This window comes from Pristiophorus japonicus, chromosome 7, assembly GCF_044704955.1.
Source record: "Pristiophorus japonicus isolate sPriJap1 chromosome 7, sPriJap1.hap1, whole genome shotgun sequence".
Lineage (NCBI taxonomy): Eukaryota > Metazoa > Chordata > Chondrichthyes > Pristiophoridae > Pristiophorus > Pristiophorus japonicus.
In genome coordinates this window covers 60,661,459-60,683,793 of record NC_091983.1, presented here as the reverse complement: position 1 = coordinate 60,683,793, position 22,335 = coordinate 60,661,459, and the positions used below count along the sequence as shown (strand labels likewise).

General features: G+C 44.7%; 2 protein-coding genes across 8 annotated transcripts in view; one reads left to right on the top strand and one right to left on the bottom strand.

The window, feature by feature from the left end:
* The window catches only part of LOC139267142 (V-type proton ATPase subunit C 1-B-like), a 131,424-nt gene extending 119,851 nt beyond the window's left edge, over positions 1-11,573 (bottom strand). For 4 of the 6 annotated variants that reach the window (XM_070884991.1, XM_070884987.1, XM_070884993.1 and 1 more), the window contains exons 1-3: positions 10,970-11,049; positions 10,298-10,467; positions 9,854-9,921 (exon numbers count right to left, since the gene is read on the bottom strand). In XM_070884991.1, the coding sequence (XP_070741092.1) occupies positions 9,854-9,921; positions 10,298-10,467; positions 10,970-10,994 (263 nt within the window). In that variant the 5' untranslated portion in view covers positions 10,995-11,049. Of the gene's footprint in view, positions 1-9,853; positions 9,922-10,297; positions 10,468-10,969; positions 11,050-11,084; positions 11,218-11,346 lie in introns of those variants that run through there. The other 2 variants (XM_070884989.1, XM_070884988.1) reach the window with 2 other exon arrangements.
* Positions 11,508-22,335, top strand: part of nol10 (nucleolar protein 10) — a 102,146-nt gene continuing 91,318 nt past the window's right edge. The window contains exon 1 of one of the 2 annotated variants that reach the window (XM_070884985.1): positions 11,508-11,584. In XM_070884985.1, the coding sequence (XP_070741086.1) occupies positions 11,576-11,584 (9 nt within the window). In that variant the 5' untranslated portion in view covers positions 11,508-11,575. Of the gene's footprint in view, positions 11,585-11,752; positions 11,915-22,335 lie in introns of those variants that run through there. The other variant, XM_070884986.1, reaches the window with a different exon arrangement.

The window sequence follows — 22,335 nt, the reverse complement described above, 5'->3', positions numbered from 1 at the left end:
TATTCAAGAGGGAGTTAGATATGGCCCTTACGGCTAAAGGGATCAAGGGGTATGGAAAGAAAGCAGGAAAGGGGTACTGAGGTAAATGATCAGCAATGATCTTATTGAATGGTGGTGCAGGCTCGAAGGGCCGAATGGCCTACTCCTGCACCTATTTTCTATGTTTCTATCTCATTCAATGCGAGCCCATGGATTTGAATAGTTGAGGCTCGAAGTTAAACTGATGCATTTGTAAGAGGACAACATTTTACCACAACAGCTATCTGTAAGTGACAGCTTTTACTGACAGTCATTTTACAAATTATTACTGAGAGAAGGGACAGGGAAAAGCTAATTTCACTTTTGCCGAGAGCATATTGGTACACGGATCTTAAATTTAAAAAAACAATACATTTGCCAAAAACTTGAAACAATCAAAGGTAACTAAGTAAGCAAAAATATATTTCTTTAACAAAGCAACAATTAAATATGTAACTTATTCTGAAACATGGAGCACACATTGTTAATAAAATAATTCCTAACACAGTGAAGTAATACTTGGACAATTTCAATATTGTGAACAAAGCCATTGAAAAGGTGCAACCAGGTTTACACGAATTTTGAAAGAGTATCTGATTTCCCTATAGCAACTCAGAAGAAAGTTATGGCCTCCCCCCCGCCCCCCGTAATGTATGTACATCGGGTCTGCCCACCACCAGAGGGCACTACCGTCGGAGGTCCTAGGCTCATAGGTACACTCGTGCTGGGCCCGGTAAATAACCTGAACTTCACCTTTGTATCTTGACTTCTGGAAGCCATTAAAGACTGACCAGGTGTAGGCTCACAGTACGGGGTTCATTGTATCATTTCATACACCACAACTGGCGACGAGGCAAATACAAGCCCTCGCAAAAGTATGGCGAGCACAGCACGATGGAGTACTATTGGAATTCTCGAGAGATTCAATGAGGGAGAGGATTGGGCCATTTCATGGATCGTCTTGACCAGTATTTCGTGGCAAACGACCTAAACAAAGACAAGGATGCAGAGAAGTGCAGGGCAGTTCTTCTCACCGTCTGTGGCCCCACGACTTAGGCACTCATCAAGAATCTGCTCTCACCCACACTTCCTACAGAAAAGGATTACAAAGAACTGTGTGCTCTAGTTCGGGAACACCTTAAACCCACGGAAGGAATCCTCATATCCAGATATCGCTTCTATACGCACGTTCGTCCAGAAGGCCAGGACGTAGCGGCATTTGTTGCCGATCTGAGATGTCTTGCAGGGCCTTGCAAATTTGGGCCTGCATTGGAAGACATGCTGCCTGACTTTTTCGTGATCAGGGTCAACCACGAGGTGATCTTAAGTAAGCTGTTGGCTACGGAGACGCCGGACCTCAGCAAGGTCATCACCATCGCCCAGGCTTGCATGTCCACACAGAAAAGCATGAAGCAGATATTGCGACAAAACAGGAACTCCACGGCAAGTACTGTGTACAAAATTGTATCGACAGCTGGCAGAGCTGCACATGGCAGGGTCTACTCGACTGTGTCTGCAAGGCCGGGAGCTGCTCAAAGCTCGCCATCGAGAGCCTACTCGACTGTGTATGAGAGAATGGGAGCTGCTCAAAGCCCACCTTCGGGCACAAATCCAAGTTCAATGTGTTGGTGTTGCGGGGGCAATCACCGACCCCATCAGTGGCGCTTCAGGCAGTATGTATGCAGAGGGTGTGCGAAGACGGGGCATCCTCAGCAGACGTGTCCACAGCAGAGCAAGCGAGCTGTGACACACCACATGGATGATAATCAATTCAATGTGGATGTGGCAATGCAGCCTGAGCCATTTGAGAGCTCCGAGGAGGAAGTGTATAGTGTAAGTGCGTTCCTAACAAAGAGCCAACCCATAATGATGGAGGTAAAATTACTAACACAGAGCCAACCGATAATAATGGAGGTAAAATTACTAACACAGAGCCAACCAATAATGATGGAGGTAAAATTACTAATACAGAGCCAACCGATAATGATGGAGGTAAAATTAAACAGCGTGCCGGTATCCATGGAATTAGACATGGGTGCGAGTCAATCGATAATGATCCAGAGGACTTTCGAAAAGCTGTGGGAGACCAAGGCAGAGAGACCCAAGCTGAGTCCGATAAATGCGAAGTTGCGTACCAACACCAAAGAGCCCATACCAGTGATCGGTAGTGCAGCAGTAAGAGTGTCGTACAAGGGAGTGGTTCATGATCTAACGTTATGGATTATCCTGGGCAACAGCCCATTGTTATTTGGCAGGAGTTGGCTCGAGAAAATAAAATGGAAATGGTACGATATCAAAGCTTTGTCATCAGTGGATGATGATTTGTGTGCTCAAGTGCTGAGTAAATTTCCCTCACTGTTTGAACCGGGAATTGGCAGCTTCAAAGGAGCCAAGGTGCAGATTCACCCAGGCCCAGATGCAAGGCCCATCCATCACAAAGCCAGGGCGGTTCTGCACATGATGAGAGAAAAGGTCGAGCTCGAATTGGACAAGTTACAACACGACAGGGTCATCTCACTGGTCGAATTTAATGAATGGGCCAGTCCCATTGTTCCGGTGTTAAAGAACGACGGCACAATCAGGATTTGTGGAGACAACAAGGTCACTATCAACCAAGTTTCGAAACAAGATCAGTATCCACTACCGAAAGCTGATGACCTGTTTGCAACATTAGCCGGGGGAAAATCGTTCACCAAATTGGACCTAACGTTGGCCTACATGACACAGGAACTGGTTGAATCATCAAAGAAGCCTACATGCATCAACATGCACAAAGGACTATTTATTTACAACAGATGCCCTTTTGGCATTCGTTCGGCGGCAGCCATATTTCAGAGAAACATGGAGAGCCTATTGAAATCCGTCCCCAGGACTGTGGTATTCCAAGACGACATCCTAGTCACAGGTCATGTCACCGCCGAGCACCTGCACAATCTGGAAGAGGTTCTGCGTTGTCTAGGCAATGTGGGACTCAGGCTGAAACGTTCGAAGTGCGTTTTCATGGCACCAGATGTCGAATTCCTTGGACGAAAGATTGCTGCAGATGGAGCAGGCCTACAGTCGTGAAAACAGAGGCCATCAAAAATGTGCCCAGGCCCCAGAATGTGACGGAGCTGCGTTTGTTTCTGGGTCTTCTCAACTTTGGTAACTTCTTACCCAAATTAATCACAGTATTAGAGACTTTGCACAAGCTGCTCAGGAAAGGAGACGACTGGGTGTGGGGTTTACTTCAAGACAGAGCCTTTGAGAAGGCTAGAAATCTGTTGTGTTCTCACAAGCTACTGGTACTGTATGACCCATGCAAACGTCTAGTTTTGACCTGTGATGCGTCGTCCTACGGGATCGGCTGCGTACTCCAGCAAGCCAATGAGTCAGGCAAACTACAACTAGTTGCATAAGCGTCTCAAAGTCTGTCCAAGGCAGAAAGAGCCTACGACATGGTAGAGAAAGAGGCTTTAGCATGTGTTTATGAGGTAAAAAAAAGCACCAGTACCTGTTTGGGCTTCGCTTCGAGCTGGAAACCGATCACAAGCCGCTTATATCGTTGTTCTCGGAACACAAAGATATCAATACCAACGCGTCGTCCCGCATCCAGAGGTGGGTGCTGACATTATCTGCCTATGATTATGTCATTCGCCATAGACCAGGCACCGACAACTGCGCTGATGCATTGAGCCGATTACCGTTGCCCACACCGGAGGTGGAAACGCCAATGCCCGCAGAGCTACTCATGGTCATGGATGCCTTTGAGAGTGAAGGATCGCCTGTCACTGCTCAACAAGTTAGGACCTGGACCAACCAGGATCCGACAGTATCGGTTGTAAAATGTTGTGTCAACCATCCCCAAGGAAATGGATGATGAAACCAAACCGTATAGCTGTCGCAAAGATGAGCCTTCTATCCAGTCCGACTGTTTACTGTGGAGTAATCATGTTGTAATGCCCAAGGAAGGCAAGGCGAAATTTGTACGTGAATTACATAAAACGCAACACAGTATTATCATGATGAAGGCCATCGCCAGGTCCCATGTTTGGTGGGTTGGCATTGAATCGGATTAGAGTCATGCGTGCATCAGTGCAGCACTTGCATGTAGTTAAGCAATGCCCCAAAGGAAGTTCCGCTCGGTCTGTAGTCATGGCCTTCCAAACCGTGGTCTAGAATCCACATCAACTTTGCGGACCCCTTCCTCGGTAAAATGTTTTTTGTGGTGGTGGATGCATACTCCAAATGGATAGAATGTGTGATCATGTCATCCAGCATTTCCACTGCCACCATTGAGAATCTGAGAGCCATGATTGCTACACATGGTCTGCCAGTCATCGTTGTCAGTGACAACGGACCGTGTTTCATGAGCCTGGAGTTTCAAGAGTTCATGAAACGCAACGACATAAAACATATGAGGTCAGCCCCGTTCAAACCCGCGTCCAATGGTCAAGCGGAGCGGGCAGTTCAAACCGTCAAGCAGAGCCTGAAACGCGTAACTCACGGTTCCTTGCAGACACGCTTGTCACACATACTGCTCAGTTACAGGACAAGGCCACACACGCTCACCGGGGTCCCGCCTGCGACACTATTGATGAAGAGAGGCCTCAAAACCAGGCTTTTTCTAGTCCATCCTGACCTTAACGATCATGTCGAAACCTAAAGTCAACACCAGCAGTGGTATCACGACCGCGCCACAGTGTCACACGACATGTCTGTAAATGACCCAGTGTAAGTACTTAACCAAGGTCCAGGGCCCAAGTAGCTCCCAGGCAATGTTACAGATAAGGAAGGTAACTGGGTGTATATGGTTAAGCTCAAGAATGGGCAGATGTGCAGGAAACACATTGATCAAATCAAGCTAAGACAAACTGACGAACCGGAACAGTTGGAAGAAGACACCACGAGCTTAGATGACCAACCAACTCACGTCTAACCATCAGAAGAACCCACTGTGGTCAATGCCCAGCCCCAAGTCATGAGAGACTCGGAAAGCACTGGGATTGTATTGAGATGGTCAACCAGGGAGAGAAGGGCTCCGGACCGTCTGAACTTGTAATAAATATGGATTTGTGCCAAGAACTGTGGAGGGAATGATGTAATGTATGTACATAAGAGCTGCCCACCACCAGAGGGCACTACCGTCGGAGGTCCTAGGGTCATAGGTACACTCGTGCTGGGCCCGGTATATAACCTAAACTTCACCTTTGTATCTTGACTTCTGGAATCTATTAAAGACTGACCAGGTTATACCTGGTCACTGGCTCACAGTACGGAGTTCATTGTATCATTTCATACACCATACCCGCTGTCCCCTCCATTTCTTATTATTAAACTGCAATAGACAGAACAGAGGTGAAGGACCCTAGATGTTCCAGTGGACTCTCAAGAGGCTGCATAATCCACCAGGACCCAGTTACATCTGGTTCTGGCCTTACTTGGCCAGTTACGGGTGGAACCACTTACAAGGCAAGATGCAGCTGTATCAGTGAGAGTAGGGCTAGTGAGTGGATACTCTCTTTACTGGCAGTTCTTGTGCCCTCCACATTGCAGGGACCCAACTCCTTAAGTGAGAGTAGGTGTACCAGCCTTCTGAAGGACATAAGTGGGCCCCACTGGGAAGGAGGGGAAGGTCCAGGCTGGGATTTTGGCCTGGGTTCCTGAAGATTGAAGAGGTTTTTTTTTGGTTTATGAAACTGAGGCCCCTTATAGAGGAGGCTGCTTGAGGCTGAATTGCTCTGGTTTTATAGGAGGCACTGACACTCTCTCCCCCAGACCTGGTAGCAGGGCTGCAATTCTAGGCAGTTTGGGGTAGGTTGGCACCTGAGATGGTCCCTAGCAGTGGCAGTATGTATAGTACAAGAAGATGCTGAATAAAGCATCCTCTACTCTGGCCTGACACTGTGCTTTAGTTCCAACCTCACAGAGTGTCACAGGCTCAAGGGACTGAATAGCCGACTCATGTTCCTATGTTCCTAATTGCCCCATTGCATAAATTATATTTTAATTTTCCACACCAGTCATCCTTGTGGCCTCTCTGAATGATAATTGACAAATTTAGTGCCAAATTAATCAAGTAAATGATGGGGGTCCATGACCATCAGGAATTGGGTTGAAATTGCTCAAACTCATTTCATGTAAGAACCTTACAGAAAGAGAAGAGTTGTATTCGTCAGTCAATTCAACCACAAACGCCAGAAGAGGAAGGCCAGTGTGTCAGAAAGTGGTGACATCAGGAATCACTTCTTCGTATAAAGGGTAATAGGAATCTGGAATTCTCTGCCCAAAAAAGCTGTTGAGGTTAGGCCAGTTGAAAATTTCAAGACTGAGATTGTTAGATTTTTGTACGATAAGGGTATCAAGGGTTACGGAACCAAGGCAGGTAGATGGAGTTAAGATACAGATCAGCCATGATCTAATTAAATGCTGGAACAGGCTTGAGGGGCTGAATGACCTACTCCTGATCCTGTGTTTCTATGTGCGCTAACCCACTGTACCACCCAATATTACACCAGTATTATTTAAAATCCCTAAATGTTACTTTTGGATTGCATGTAAACTGATGCTGTAAGGGAGATACTCTGGTTCTAAACAATTTGTATTTAATACACAATATTATTTCAGTATTTAGTCCTAGTAACAATTAATTATTGTTTAATTTACATTTAAAAAAATTCAAACTATATCCTGCGGCTGAAAGACTGGTAACAGCCTTTAAGCATGGAATGAACATCATACATTTCTGGCTGCGATTATGTGCTGTGTGTTTTACTATATTTTTCTTTCACTAGCATGCAGGATAATCATTAATAGAAAAGAAAACTTGTCATGTTAATCACCAACAAGTGAAATATAATTCAACAGCTATTGACAAAATTTTGTGATGATGTAATACTGCTTGCTACAAGACATAGGGAAACTATAAATGCCAATGTGAGGGCTTTTTAATTGTACTTTATCGAACATAAGAAAAAAAAATGACAACATTCCAGATTTTATCAATTAGTGGTGTTTGCTGCAGGCACTCCCATGCAAATGATACGAAATGTAATAATACCATTCAGTGAAGCAGAATGCTGAAGAAAGTGGATCTCTCCATGGAGTGCTACATATGGACCGTTGCCTGCTGCTGTAGTACAGCATGCTGTATCTGGTCTTTGATGAAGGACAGCAAATGAGCAAGAAGAAAAAGTAAATGAGCACGAAATATAAAAACAGATAGTAAGAGTTTCTACAGGTTCATAAAAAGGAAAAGAGTGGCTAAAGTAAATGTTGGTCCCCTAGAGGATGAGACTGGGGAATTAATAATGGGGAACAGGGAAATGGCAAAGACGTTGAACAAATAGTTTGTATCGGTCTTCACAGTAGAAGACACTAAAAACATCCCAATAGTGGATAATCAAGGGGCTATAGGTAGAGAGGAACTTAATACAATCACTATCACTAAAGAAGTAGTACTCGATAAAATAATGGGACTAAAGGCGGGCAAGTCCCCTAGGCCTGATGGCTTACATCCTAGGATCTTAAAAGAAGTGGCTGCAGAGATAGTGGATGCATTGGTTGTAATCTACCAAAATTCCCTGGATTCTGGAGCGGTCCCAGTGGATTGGAAAACCACAAATGTAACACCTCTATTTAAAAAAGGAGGCAGACAAAAAGCAGGAAACTATAGACCAGTTCACCTAACATCTGTCATTGGGAAAATGCTGGAGTCCATTATTAAGGAAGCAGTAGCGGGACATTTGGAAAAGCTTAATTCACTCAAGCAGAGTCAGCATGGTTTTATGAAAGGGAAATAATGTTTGACAAATTTGCTGGAGTTCTTTGAGGATGTAACGAGTAGGGTAGATAAGGGGGAACCAGTGGATGTGGTGTATTTGGATTTCCAAAAGGCATTCAATAAAGTGTCACATAAAAGGTTGCTGCACAAGATAAAAGTTCACGGGGTTGAGGGTAATATATTAGCAAGGATAGATTGGCTAACTAACAAAAAACAGAGAGTCAGGATAAATGGGTCATTTTCCGATTGGCAAACAGCAACTAGTGGGGTGCTGCAGGGATCGGTGCTGGGGCCTCAACAATTTACAATCTATATTAATGACTTGGATGAAGAAACCGAGTGTAATGTAGCCAAGTTTGCAGATGATACAAAGATGGGTGGGAAAGCAAATTGTGAGGAGGACACAAAAAATCTGCAAAGGGATTATAGCCAGACCAATAAGTGGGCAAAAATTTGGCAGATGGAGTATAATGTGGGAAAGTGTGAGGTTATCCACTTTGGCAGAAAAAAATAGAAAAGCAAATTATAATTTAAACAGAGAAAAATTGCAAAGTGCTGCAGTACAGAGGGACCTGGGGGTCCTTGTGCATGAAACACAAAAAGTGAGTATGCAGGTACAGCAAGTAATCTGGAAGTCAAATGGAATGTTGGCCTTTATTGCAAGGGGGATATAGTATAAAAGCAGAGAAGTCCTGCCTCAACTGTACAGGGTATTGGTGAGGCCACACCTGCATACAGTTTTGGTCTCCATATTTAAGGAATGATATACTTGCATTAGAGGCTGTTCAGAGAAAGTTCACTAGGTTGATTTAGGAGATGAGGGGATTGACTTATGAAGATAGGTTGAGTAGGTTGGGTCTATACTCATTGGAGTTCAGAAGAATGAGAGGTGATCTTAACGAAACATATAACTTAATGACAGGGCTCAACAAGGTGGGTGCAGAGAGGATATTTCCTCTCATAGGGGAATCTGAAACTATGAGATATAGTCTCAGAATAAGGGTCCGCCCATTTAAAACTGAGATGAGGAGGAATTTCTTCTCTCAGAGGGTTGTAAATCTGTGGAATTCTCTGCCCCAGAGAGCCGTGGAGGCTGGGTCATTGAATATATTTAAGGTGGAGATAGACAGATTTTTGAACGATAAGGGAATAAGGGGTTATTGGGAGCGGGCAGGGAAGTGGAGCTGAGTCCATGATCAGATCAACCCTAATCTTATTAAATGATGGAGCAGGCTCGAGGGGCCACGTGACCTACCGCGTACCGGTGGACACCACGTTCTCCATCTCCAGGGATACTCTGGCACGAACATAACCGCAGAACAGAGGCAGGCAGTCGGACTGAACGACCCACTTGACTGCCCGCTGCCTGGACCTATTAATGGCCACCTTGGCCAGGCCCAGGAGCAGTCCTGCCCGCTCCCCTCCGCACAGGGTGCCCAAAGATCAGGCGTGTGGGACTGAAATGCAGCCAAAGTTTAAGGAGCAGCCCCCTTAAATAATTGAAAAGGGACTGCAACATCACGCACTGAACATAAACGTGGAACATGGACTCCTCCAGGCCACAGAAATTGCAGGCGGCAGGAATTATATTTCAATCTGGAACTCACTTTTTTCATTTATTTTACATATACTTGCGATTCACAACTTTTCAAGCATTTAGTTATATTTAAATAACATTGAAAGTCATGGTTAGAGATCAAAAATGTTTTTACGACAGATTTACCACACGTTTAAGGCAAACTTTTATATTCTGCTTTTACAAGAAAAGCCACTGGATTTTAACATGGCCTGTCCCTTTAATTTTTATCATTATCCGTTTATATTTTTCATCTTTATGTCACCTTGTCTGCTGGGCTGCAAGTGGTTCTGAGTTTGGTTGTCAGATGAAACCAGAGCCTTGCAGATCTCTGTTGATATGTAGTGACATTTGTTTGGATAAAGCTGCCTAAACCGAGTTAAATCTGCAATAGGTCAGTTTAGGATGAAGGAACAAACAGTTATACAGCAGGACACCCTTGTATGATTCAAACACGCTTTATCTCGTTTGTATAGAGTAAATAATGTATGTTTTACCCTTCAACAAACGTATCAAGTTTTCCGAGTTCATCCGAGAGTCCAACCAATGAATCTAATGTCCCCACCTAAAAGAAAGTGGAGAGCATCATGACGTGTGTTGCTTATAACAATTAAACTATATGGAGCAGTGAAATAAGAAATCCAAAACAATCACATGACTGGTTACAAAATATGTAATCAAGTCATTTTTTATAATAAATACAATTTTAAAAGTTTAAAACTGGAAATACAGTACTAAAATGGTCACATGACGGAAAAGGCAAATGTAACAAAGCTGAAATAACCCTGCTCCATAGATACTGACGTGTTTGATAAACTGTATCCCAATGACATTATCGTCATACATCCTGCTAGAAAGAAAGTCCGGAGATAGTGCTACAACTTTCAGTTTAAAAGATTTCTCGACAGGTTGTTTTGAAGTCGGGTAATGAGAAGGAATACCTTGAGTTCAGGGATCGGGAATTTAAAATTATTCGATAAACTGGCTTTTTCAGTTACAGTGTTCATTCTTTCCCATATTTGTTGATTCGATTTGTCTACAGGGGCCGAAATTAACCAGTATTCGCTCATGTTGTCCTGTGACGCTTTGGAACGCAGGCTCTTCACTGCACCTATGTGCAAAAAAAAAGAATATTTAGTAAAAAAAGTCTGACAGAGTGAATGAACCTCGAAGTCATCATCGATGTACAAACCATCTGCTACTCAATGTCGACACTAAATTAATTGTTCGGACTTCGACTTGAACTAGGAGACCAGGCCACGGGTTTCAATGGAAACGGTCTAACAAGCAATCTTGAATGGGGTATTTTAGCACAAGCTCGTAGGATTCAAGACGCTGTCGATAGTGGGGTTATCTATCTCTTTCAATGCAAGTCCTTTGCGACTGATTTCACGGTATAAAAATCTGCTTGATGATCCACATACCTTGATCTATGCTACTGTTTCACAATCTGTGCTAAATCATCACATCTACAGTGCAAAATGTGAACTATTAAATCAACACAGTGCTGACTTTGTTTCGGCTTTTGAAGTTCACTGTAAAATAACACAATTAACAAATTGTATATAAGTATATTCGCGAGACTAAACAATTACTTTTACAATTAGTTATACCTATTAGAAGACAATTACACTGCATATAGTAAAATAGGAAACTTCACAAAACGTATTTTCTGTTCCTCACCAAAGGAACAATCACGTCTTTATGGGAGCGAAATAAGTACCGTACCATATACTCTATCGTGGTTGTAGATAGCCAGATCACATCCGCCTTTCGCAATTCTTGTTCTTTATATGCAGTTTTATGTATTTTTTCTTTTAAGAATTTCTGTTTGTGCTTAGGAGTTTGGTTATTGTATTCGCTATTGAAACATTGGAAAAAGTTTAAATCAGGTAGATTACGGCCTCCTGCCACAAATCAACTGCTGTATTACATAAAAAATAATACAAAAATGTAATTGTGAAATAAAAAGAAACGTCATTCACATTACCTCAGAATTACTGGACTTGGCAGTGTCCTGGGGGTTAAAAGTGTCCTTGCCTCTCAATTTTGCAATCCCCTTGTCATTTCGTTCAGCGAATAATTCAGTTATCGCCGATGAGTTATTAACAACTAATTTTGGATGTATCACTGAGCGGGGCAGTACTGTCACTGAAGTTGCTTGCTGGGTAGTCCCTCTCCCTCTGCACTGGAACCCGAGCGCTTCGCTACAACAACAAATGTTACAGGTGAGGCAGAAGGCGCATCTCCTCGTGCGCAGAACTGGCTGCGCAGCGCGCCCTGATTAACATAAATCACGCCCACCCCTCTTCATTTGCAAACGCTGGCGGGTGCATGGTATTTGCATAACGCCTTTTCCGGTTTGCCTTTGAACTGCTTGGTCTTAAGTTAGTGAGAGGCTGCACGTGGTGGTGGTGGTGGTGTTGTGTTGTGGCGCGGCGCGGCGCGGGGACGAGTCACAATTAATTATCAATGAACGGCCGCTGACCAAGATGCAGGTCTCCAGTGTGAATGACGTGAAGATTTACAACCTGAGTTACGGCAGATCGCTGCCGGAGGTGAGCGTGCTCGAGCTGAGGGGCTGACGGTTGGGTCGGCGCGGGCCGGGGGTGGGGGGGGGGTCTAGGCAGCCACCCAGCCCCCGGCCCCGGGGGGAGGCAATCTGTGCAGGCGCCATCGCCAGCACCGAGTGGGAAGGAAGCTGGTGGCTCTCGGGCAGGGACTGTCGAAGGAGACTGTCGAGGACTGCGGCCTCGGGCTAGCTGGAGCTGAAAGATCCCATGCCCATGAGTTTAGAAGAATGAGGTGATCTTATTGAAGCATGTCAGATTCTGAGAGCAGATGCAGAGAGGGTGTTTACCCTCGTGGGGGAGTCTAGAACTAGGGGGAATAGCTTCAGTATAAGAGGTCGCCCATTTAAAGCGGAGATGAGGAGGACTTTCTTCTCAGGGTCGTGAATCTGGAATTCTCTACCCCAGAGAGCTGTGGAGGCTGGGTTATTGAATGTATTTAAGGTGGAGATATATAGATTTTTGAACTGTAGGGGAGTCAAGGACTATGGGGAACAGGTAGGACAGTGGAGTTGAGGCCAAGATCAGATCAGCCAAGATCTTATTGAATGGTGGAGCAGGCTCAAGGGGCCGAATGGCAAACTCCTGATCCTATTTCTTTATGTTCTTATGCCCATCTCTGCGGAAGACAGGGGAGCCCTCCCGGTGGCTCGGCATATGGGGGCGAGATTTTGCTGTGCGCCAATTGGTCGCCACATCGTCCCGCAAATCAGCAGTGACTGCACTTCAAGGGTAATTCACTGGAGGTGGACCAGCATCCTCATTGCTAGAGGGTTAGAATTGAAAAGTAGAGGAGTTATGTTACACCTGTATCGAACCCTGGTCAGACCGCACTTGGAGCACTGTGCACAGTTCTGGTCTCCATAATATAAAAAGGATATAGAGGCACTGGAGAGGGTGCAAAAAAACTGGAATGATACTGGAAATGCCAGGAAATATTGAACATAACATAACATAACAACTGCTTCCTTGGGCAAAGAATTCCACAGATTCACAACCCTCTGGGAGAAGAAATTCCTTCTCAACTCGGTTTTAAATTGGCTCCCCCGTATTTTGAGGCTGTGCCCCCTAGTTCTAGTCTCCCCGACCAGTGGAAACAACCTCTCTGCCTCTATCTTGTCTATCCCTTTCATTATTTTAAATGTTTCTATAAGATCACCCCCTCATCCTTCTCTACTCCAACGAGTAAAGACCCAGTCTACTCAATCTATCATCATGAGGTGTAACCCCCTCATCTCCGGAATCAGCCTAGTGAATCGTCTCTGTACCCGCTCCAAAGCTAGTATATCCTTCCTTAAGTAAGGTGACCAAAACTACACGCAGTACTCCAGGTGCGGCCTCACCAATACCCTGTACAGTTGCAGCAGGACCTTCCTGCTTTTGTACTCCATCCCTCTCGCAATGAAGGTCAACATTCATTCGTCTTCCTGATTACCTGCTGCACCTGCAAACTAACTTTTTGTGATTCATCATGCACAAGGACTCCCAGGTCCCTCTGTACCGCAGCATGTTGTAATTTCTCCCCATTCAAATAATGTTCACTTTTACTGTGTTTTTTTCCCAGGTGGATGACCTCACATTTTCTGACATTGTATTCCATCTGCCAAACCTTAGCCCATTTGCTTAACCTATCTAAATCGCTTTGCAGCCTCTCTGTGTCCTCTACACAACCTGCTTTCCCATTAATCTTTGTGTCATCTGCAAATTTTGTTACACTACACTCTGTCCCCTCTTCCAGGTCATCTATGTATATTGCAAACAGTTGTGGTCCCAGCACCGATCCCCGTGGCACACCACTAACCACCGATTTCCAACCCGAAAAGGACCCATTTATCCCGACTCTCTGCTTTCAGTTAGCCAGCCAATTCTCGATCCATGCTAATACATTTCCTCTGACTCCGCGTACCTTTATCTTCTGCAGTAACCTTTTGTGTGGAACCTTATCGCATGCCTTTTGGAAATCTAAATACCACATCCATCAGTACACCTCTATCCACCATGCTCGTTATATCCTCAAAGAATTCCAGTAAATTAGTTAAGCATGATTTCCCCTTCATGAATCCATGTTGCGTCTGCTTGATTGCACTATTCCTATCTAGATGTCCTGCTATTTCTTCCTTAATGATAGCTTCAAGCATTTTCCCCACAACAGATGTTAAACTAACCGGCCTATAGTTACCTGCCTTTTGTCTGCCCCCTTTTTTAAACAGAGGCGTTACATTATCTGCTTTCCAATCCGCTGGTACCTCCCCAGAGTCCAGAGAATTTTGGTAGATTATAACGAATGCATCTGCTATAACTTCTGCCATCTCTCTTAATACCCTAGGATGCATTTCATCAGGACCAGGGGACTTGTCTACCTTGAGTCCCATTAACCTGTCCAGCACTACCCCCCCCCCCCCCCCCCCCTAGTGATAGTGATTATCTCAAGGTCCTCCCTTCCCACATTCCCGTGACCAGCAATTTTTGGCATGGTTTTTGTGGAAGCACTGTGAAGACCGAAGCAAAATAATTGTTTAAGGTCTCGGCCATTTCCACATTTCCCATTATTAAATCCCCCTTCTCATCTTTTAAGCGACCAACATTTACTTTAGTCACTCTCTTCCGTTTTATATATCGGTAAAAGCTTTTACAATCTGATTTTATGTTTTGCGCAAGTTTACCTTCGTAATTTATCTTTCCTTTCTTTATTGCTTTCTTAGACATTCTTTGCTGTTGTTTAAAATTTTCCCAATCTTCTAGTTTCCCACTAACCTTGGCCACCTTATACGCATTGGTTTTTAATTTGATACTCTCCTTTATTTCCTTGGTTATCCACGGCTGGTTATCCCTTCTCTTACTGCCCTTCTTTTTCACTGGAATATATTTTTGTTGAGCACTATGAAAGAGCTCCTTAAAAGTTCTCCACTGTTCCTCAATTGTGCCACCGTTTAGTCTGTGTTCCCATTCTACTTTAGCCAACTCTGCCCTCATCCCACTGTAATCCCCTTTGTTTAAGCATAGTACGCTTGTTTGAGACACTACTTCCTCACCCTCAATCTGTATTACAAATTCAACCATACTGTGATCACTCATTCCGAGAGGATCTTTTCCTAGGAGATTGTTTTATTCCTGACTCATTACACAGGCTGGGACTCTTGTCTAGAAAAAAGACTGAGGTGTGACCTGATAGTTCTTTAAAATTTTGTGAAGATTAGATAGGATAGACATAGAGAAGATGTTTCCACTTGTAGGTGAGACTAGAACTATAGGGGCCATCAATATAAGATGGTCAATAATAAATCCAATAGGGAATTCAGGACAAACTTCTTTACCCAGAGAGTTGTTAGAATGTGGAACTCGCTACCACAGGGAGTAGTTGAGGCAACTAGCGTAGATAGATTTAAAGGGAAGCTAGATAAACACGAGGGAGAACGGATATGTTGATGCGGTTCGATGAAGGGTGGGAGGAGTCTTGTGGAGCATAAACCCTGATGTGGACTGTTGGGCTGAATGGCCTGTTTCTGTGCTTTAAATACTATGTAGTACCACACGATATAAGTGCAAGTTTATTCATCCCTTTTCACTCGCCTTCCTGAACGACTAGACATCAAATCAAGTAGCTGATTGAACACCTTTTGAAAACATTTGTTCTTGTGATGTGGGCAGTGCTACCAAAGGAATTATTATTGTCCATCCCTAACTGTCCTGAAGAGATGATGGTGGACCTTGTCCTTAAAACACTGTATACTGTGGAATTCCAGGATTTGGAAGAAATGGCAGTATATGTCCAATTCGGCACAGTGTGACTTGGCATTCCCATGATGTTGCTGCTCTTGTCCTCCTTCATGGTAAAGGTTGTGGGTCTAGAAGGTGCTGTCATAATAAGCTGGGTGAGTTGCTGCAAATAGTATATGCTGCAGCTGCAGTGTGCCAGTGATAGAGGGGGTGTGTTTTGAGACAAGCAGTCGAGGTGCCAAGCAACTGGATTGCTCTGTGAGCCTCTTTGTGTAGTGGCTACACCTGTCTAGGTGAGTATTCTTACACATGCCTGACTTTTATCCTAGTAGCTGGTTGAGGAGTCAGGATGGGAGTTTATGGTCGCAAAGTACTCAGTCTTTGCACTCTTCTTGTAGCCACTTTCTGGTTTGGATGGTTCAGATAAGCTTCTGGTCAGTAATGACCCCTCTCACTTCTCTTTCCCCCCCACCCCCCGCAAAGAAAAAAGCCCATCCTATGTGTCAGTTATGATCTAAGTCACTGAAGGGTTTTTCCACTTGACCCCATTGACTTCAATTTACTAGGATTTCTTATGCACTTCCGGCATTCAGTTTTTGCATGCGTCTATGTCTAGATCAAGGCTATGACAAGGTCTGGGACTAAGCGGTTTTGGTGGAACTTGTACTAAGCAGCAGTATACAGGTTATTGTTGAATATGTATTGCTCTGTTGATGACTCCTTCCATCGGCTTATGGATGATTGGGAAGAGGCTTACTGGGCTGTATTTTCCAGGTGCGATTTGTTCTTTTTTGCCTGGATAGGCCGCACCTGGGAAATTTTCCACATTGTCGGAAAGATGTCACTATCATAGTTATATTGGGATAGCATGGTCAGGGGAGGCAGCTTATTTTATGTACAGCCAGGGTGTTGATAGGCTGCATAGCCTTTGGAGTATCCAGTGCACTCAGCCACTAAACGTCATGTAGGGTGAACCAAATTGGCTGTCGACCTGCACCTATGATGGTGGGGTGTCTCGGAGGGGGCATTTGACACCAATGTTCTTTTCAAGCTGTACAATGCTGTGCTGGTCCCGTGCAGCCAGTGAGCCGGCTTTTAAATAGAAAAACTGCATGCATGGAATTTTGAATGGCCTGCGCTGCCCGTTAGAGACTCTGGGTCAAAAGGAAAATTAGAGGGAAAACACTTCCGCTTGTCTGTCGTAGTTGAGGATGGAGATGTTCATGGAGCCTCCTTTTGCTTGTTTGTCAAACACACCTCTTGACTGAATGCAGTAGGGCTATAGAACTTTGCTCTGATCCATTGCTTGTGGGACCACTTAGCTTTGTCTATCGCCTGCTGCTTTTTATTTTTAGCATACAGGTAGCCTTGTGTTGCATCTTCACTAGGTGATACCTCATTCTAAGTTCTTGTTTAATGCATCCAAAACTTGCATTTAGGATACTGCAAGGTTACGACTAGTATTTTTGTGCCGCTCAACAATATGTGATGCTGCTTGCCTTATTTTTTCCCCCTTGAATTTTTTTCCTGTTTATTTGCCTGTCCAGGTGAATGTAAATTATCCCCTGGCCCTATTGGACAGGGGTCTCACCGCGTGGCTTTAGGGTGATTGGAACTTCAGCTGTATTTTCTTAGTTTGTGGGATGTGGGCGTCGCTGGCAAAGCCAGCATTTATTGGCCATCCCTAATTGCCCTTGAGAAGGTGGTGGTGAGCTGCCGCCTTGAACCGCTGTAGTACTTGTGAAGATATTCTCAGTGATAGGGAGGGAGTTCCAGGATTTTCACCCAGTGACGATGAAGGAACGGCAATATATTTCCAAGTCAGGATGATTTATAACTTGGAGGGGAACTTGTAGGTGATGATATTCCCATGCACCTGCTGCCCTTCTCCTTCTAGGTGGTAGAGGATGCGGGTTTGGAAGGCGCTGCCTAAGAAGCCTTGGTGAGTTGCTGCGGTGCATCTTGTAGATGGTATGCACTGTAACCACGGTGCACCTAGTGAATGTTTAAGGTAATGGATGGGCTGCCAATCAAGCAGACTGCTTTGTCCTGGATGGTGTCAAGCTTCTTGTATTGTAGCTGCACTCATTCATCCAGGCAAGTGGAGAGTATTCCATCATACTCCTGACTTGTGGCTTGTTGATGGTGGAAAGGCTTTGGGGAGTCAGGAGATGAGACACTCGCCCCAGAATACCCAGCCTCTGACCTGTTGTAGCCACAGTATTTATGTGGCTGGCCCAATTCAGTTTCTGGATGTTGATGGTGGTGGAATCAGCGATGAAAATGCAATTGAATGTCAAGGGGCGATGGTTAGACTCTCGCTTGTTGGCGATGGTCATTATCTGGCACTTATCAGCCCAAGCCAGAATGTCATCCAGGACTTGCTGCATGCAGGCATGGACTGCTTCATTATCTGAGGAGTTGTGACTGGAACTGAACACTACAATCATCAGTGAACATCACCACTTCTGACCTTTTTATAATGGAGAGAAGATCATTGATGAAGCAGCCGAAGATGGTTGGGCTAGGGACACTGCTGAGATGATTGACCTCCAACAACCACAACCATCTTCCTTTGTGCTAGGTACAACTCCAGCCAGTGGAGAGTCTTCCCCCCCCACACCAATTCCCACTGATTTCAATTTTACTAGGGCTCCTTGATGCCACACTCAGTCAAATGCTGCCTTAATGTCATAAGAACATAAGAAATAGGAGCAGGAGTAGGCCATTTGGCCCCTCAAGCCTGCTCCACATTCAATAAGATCATGGCTGATCTGATCATAGACTCAGCTCCACTTCCCTGCCCGCTCCCCATAACCCTTTACTCCCTTATCGCTCAAAAATCTGTCTATCTCCGCCTTAAATATATTCAATGACCCAGCTGCCCCAGCTCTCTGGGGCAGAGAATTCCGCAGATTTACAACCCTCTTGAGAGAAGAAATTCCTCCTCATCTCAGTTTTAAATGGGTGACCCCTTATTCTGAAGCTATACCCCCTAATTCTAGATTCAACCCATGAGTGGAAATATCCTCTCTGCAAATACCTTGTCGAGCCCCCTCATTATCTTGTATGTTTCAATAAGATCACCTCTCATTCTTTTGAACTCCCAATGAGTACAGGCACAACCTGCTCAACCTATCTTCATAAGTCAACCCTTCATCTCGGGAATCAACCGAGTGAACTTTCTCTGAACTGTCTCCAATGCAAGTATATCCCTCCTTTCTAAGGAGACCAAAACTGTACACAGTAATCTAGGTGAGGCCTCACCAATACCCAGTCTTCCTCGATTTTGAGGGACTGCCTATGATGACCCAGTACAGTTGTAGCAGGACATTTCTGCCTTTATACTCCATCCCCCTTGCAATAAAGGCCAAGGGCAATCAGCTCTTTTGTCCATGTTTGGACCAAGGCTGTAATGAGGTCTGGAGCCGAGTGGTTCTGGAGGAACCCAAACTGAGCATCGGTGAGCAGGCTGTTGGTAAGTGCCACTTGAAAGCACTGTCGACGACACCTTCCATCACTTTGCTGATGTAGACTGATTGGACTATAATTGGCTGGATTGGATTTGTCCTGCTTTTTGTGGATAGGACAAAACTGGGCAGTTTCCCACATTGTCTGTGTTGTAGCTGCACTGGTGTTGATTTATGGATTCTTTTCCCTCAATCTGGTTCAGTGAAATCACTGAGTCGAATACCGATTGTGCTTTAAACAAAGCAAGCTTTTATTTAAAAAGCAAATCCCGATCGGGGACCTTATCAGACAGAAGGAATGCAACTCTGATAGATCGCACTCACTTCCTACGGAAAAAGTGACGTTACATTGTAAAGGAACGACGGTTATACATTTTCGGCAAAAGATAAAACGATAGGGCTAGAGTGACATCCTAGTTCAGCCTTTCCCTTTTGATCCCTCTTTCCCTTTGTCCACTCATAAGCCGACCTAAGTATGGTCTGATTTTAAACAAAGACCTTCTGTTAATGTTTCAGATTAATAACATGATTTAATAAGACCTTGAGGTTTTTCTGCAAGCTGTGGGTTTTGTTTCAATATGTGTTAGCGTTGTAACATTTTGCAGTCTCGTCTGAGATGTCATGGCTATTCCTCCATGAATTCTTTGTTAGCTTATACTGTCCATATATAATTCCCACATTCTCAACTTCTCGACTTTAATGTCTGTATACATTTAATATCCATGTTCAGTATGCATTCTCATTCCTCCCATTTATCATTCCATGATAACCCTTAGGATATTTTGCTGATTAAAAGAGTTCGGTTTTCTCTTCTCTCTTCTCAGGTCACCGTCGGTGTAGCTGGTTGTCTATCACTACGGGTAGAAGTTCAAACTGGTCTCCTCGGGACTCATGTTCCAATTAGGATGCCAATGGTCTTGTTCAGCTATGGAGAAGAGGAAATCTGGAACAGAAACAGGAATTAGAATAACCAGTAAAATAGGTTCGTTAGGGGGTGGTGAGCTTGCAGTGGTGCAGGTGAACCCAGACACCCTTCCCCTCAACCTTGGCTGCAGTGGGGGTAGCGAGCAACACCTGAAAAGGCCCCTCCCATCGTGGCTCCAATCCCTTCCGGATCCACCTCTTAATCAGGACATACTTCCCAGGTACCACGAGGGACGATTCGGGTAAAACTGGGAGGTTGAGGTGAGCCTCTCGAACCTGGTTGTGAGCTAGTCGCAGAGCCTGAGTCAGAGAAAGAACATAGGTGGTCATCAGTCGAGCTGAGATACCATATCTAGGAACAATTTCCCTCATTAACACCTTAACAATAGTTTGAGCCTTATTGTCCAGGGTAGGGTAGGCTTCAATCCATCTACTATTACTAACACATATTTGTAACACTGAACTTTTTGCAACTCAATGTAGTCCAACTGAAATGTCTCAAAGGGACCTTCGGGTAGGGGCGTTTTACCCCAATCACAGGGGGACTCCCTTCCCTGGATTATGTTGCTGGCAAACCAGGCAACGACTACTGATGTTCTGGGCGAGTGCCTGGAGTCTAGGGTGCCACCAAATAGCCAAAAGTGTGTCACTCGTGGTCCTTGCTCCAAAATGAGTAGCAAAATGCATACATTCAATAACCCATAGAGCCAACTCGTCAGACGTGCAAGTCTGTTCCGCGGGAGTGGTCCAGAGTTTAGAAACATTGTCATAAGTACATCCATAATTTTTCCACAACAGTTTTTCTTTTTCAGGAGCGTCCTCCTGTGCTTTAGTAACATCTTGGATGGTTGGCATTGGTTTTTCCGAGGCTTACTTATCCTTCGCAGGATTTTTAGTCTGACTCATCATTTTGGGCACTACCATCTGTTGGTCACGAGAGACCTGTTTAGTCTCTTTGTCAGCACAGTGGTTCCCTATATCAACCGGGGATTTTCCGGTGGTGTGGACGGTACATTTAACAATGGCAATGTGCTTGGGGAGCATGAGGGCTTGCAACAAATCAGATACTAGTTGCTTATGGGATATCTCATTCCCCTATGAGGTTAGGAATCTCCTATTTTTCCATAATTGTCCGAAATCATGGGCCACCCCAAAGGCATACCTAGAGTCGGTATAGATATTGACTTTGAGGTCTTTGGCCAAGATACAGGCTCGGGTGAGGGCGAATAGTTCAGCTTGTTGGGCAGAATAGGCGGTTTCAAAGGTGGTAGATTCCAAGACCTGATTCTCCTGTTTTACTATGGCGTATCCTGAGATTCGTGTACCTTCTGGATTAATAGAAGAACTTCCGTCAACATACATAATACAGTCTGGATCTTCCATTGGTACATCAACTAAATCTTCCCTGACTGATGAGGCCTCTTGAATTAAAGATAAACAATCATGACTGGGTTCTTCCTCATCTTGGGGTGGCTCAGTAAGAAAACAGGCCGGATTAATTGCAGCACAGTGCCGAAAGGTCAGCTTAGGATTGTTTAGTAAGTAGATCTCGTATCTGCTTTGCCTGGCCATGGTAAGGTGCTGAGTCTGCAGTTGGCCCAGAAGGGCAGCTACGGAGTGAGAGGTGTACACAACAATATCCTGCTGGAGGATGATGTTGGCAGCGGATTAAAGGCTATTGTAGATGGGGTTTAATATTTGAGTGCATACAGGGTGTCCCAAGGCAACAGGGTCTATTTTGGAAGAGTAGTAGGCAACAGGCCTATGCTTATCCCCGTGTTTGAGTTAACACAGCAGTAGCACAGTCTTTCAGAATACAGTTGAAAGGGCCGGTCATAGAGGGGCCGGCCTAAAGCCGGAGCTTGCAGCAGGGCTGTCTTTAGTTCCTTAAAGGCTTGGACGTCTGCGGTTTCTATTTCAAAGCTGCCTTCCTTATTTGTATACGGGGTGAGGTGCTTGGTCATCAGGGCAACATTAGGGATCCAAGATCTGCAGTAATTGATCATCCCCAACCACTGTCGCATTTGTTTAGCGGTGCTAGGGACTGGAAACTGGCAAATTGGTTCGACTCGGCTAGCCTCCAAAGCTCGGTGGATACTTGGTATTGCCTGCGATTGCCCTGCACTGGGATCTCAATCGGATCAATGGGAGTATAATCCACTTGGGAGGGGTCCTCTGCCCACACATGAGGATCCACATAGTCAGGTATGTCAGAGCCAGTATGATGCTGCAGAGTCGTTAAGACCTTCTCGGGGTCCCCGTGGAATTGGACTGTTCGGCCATGTTTTACAATTTGCA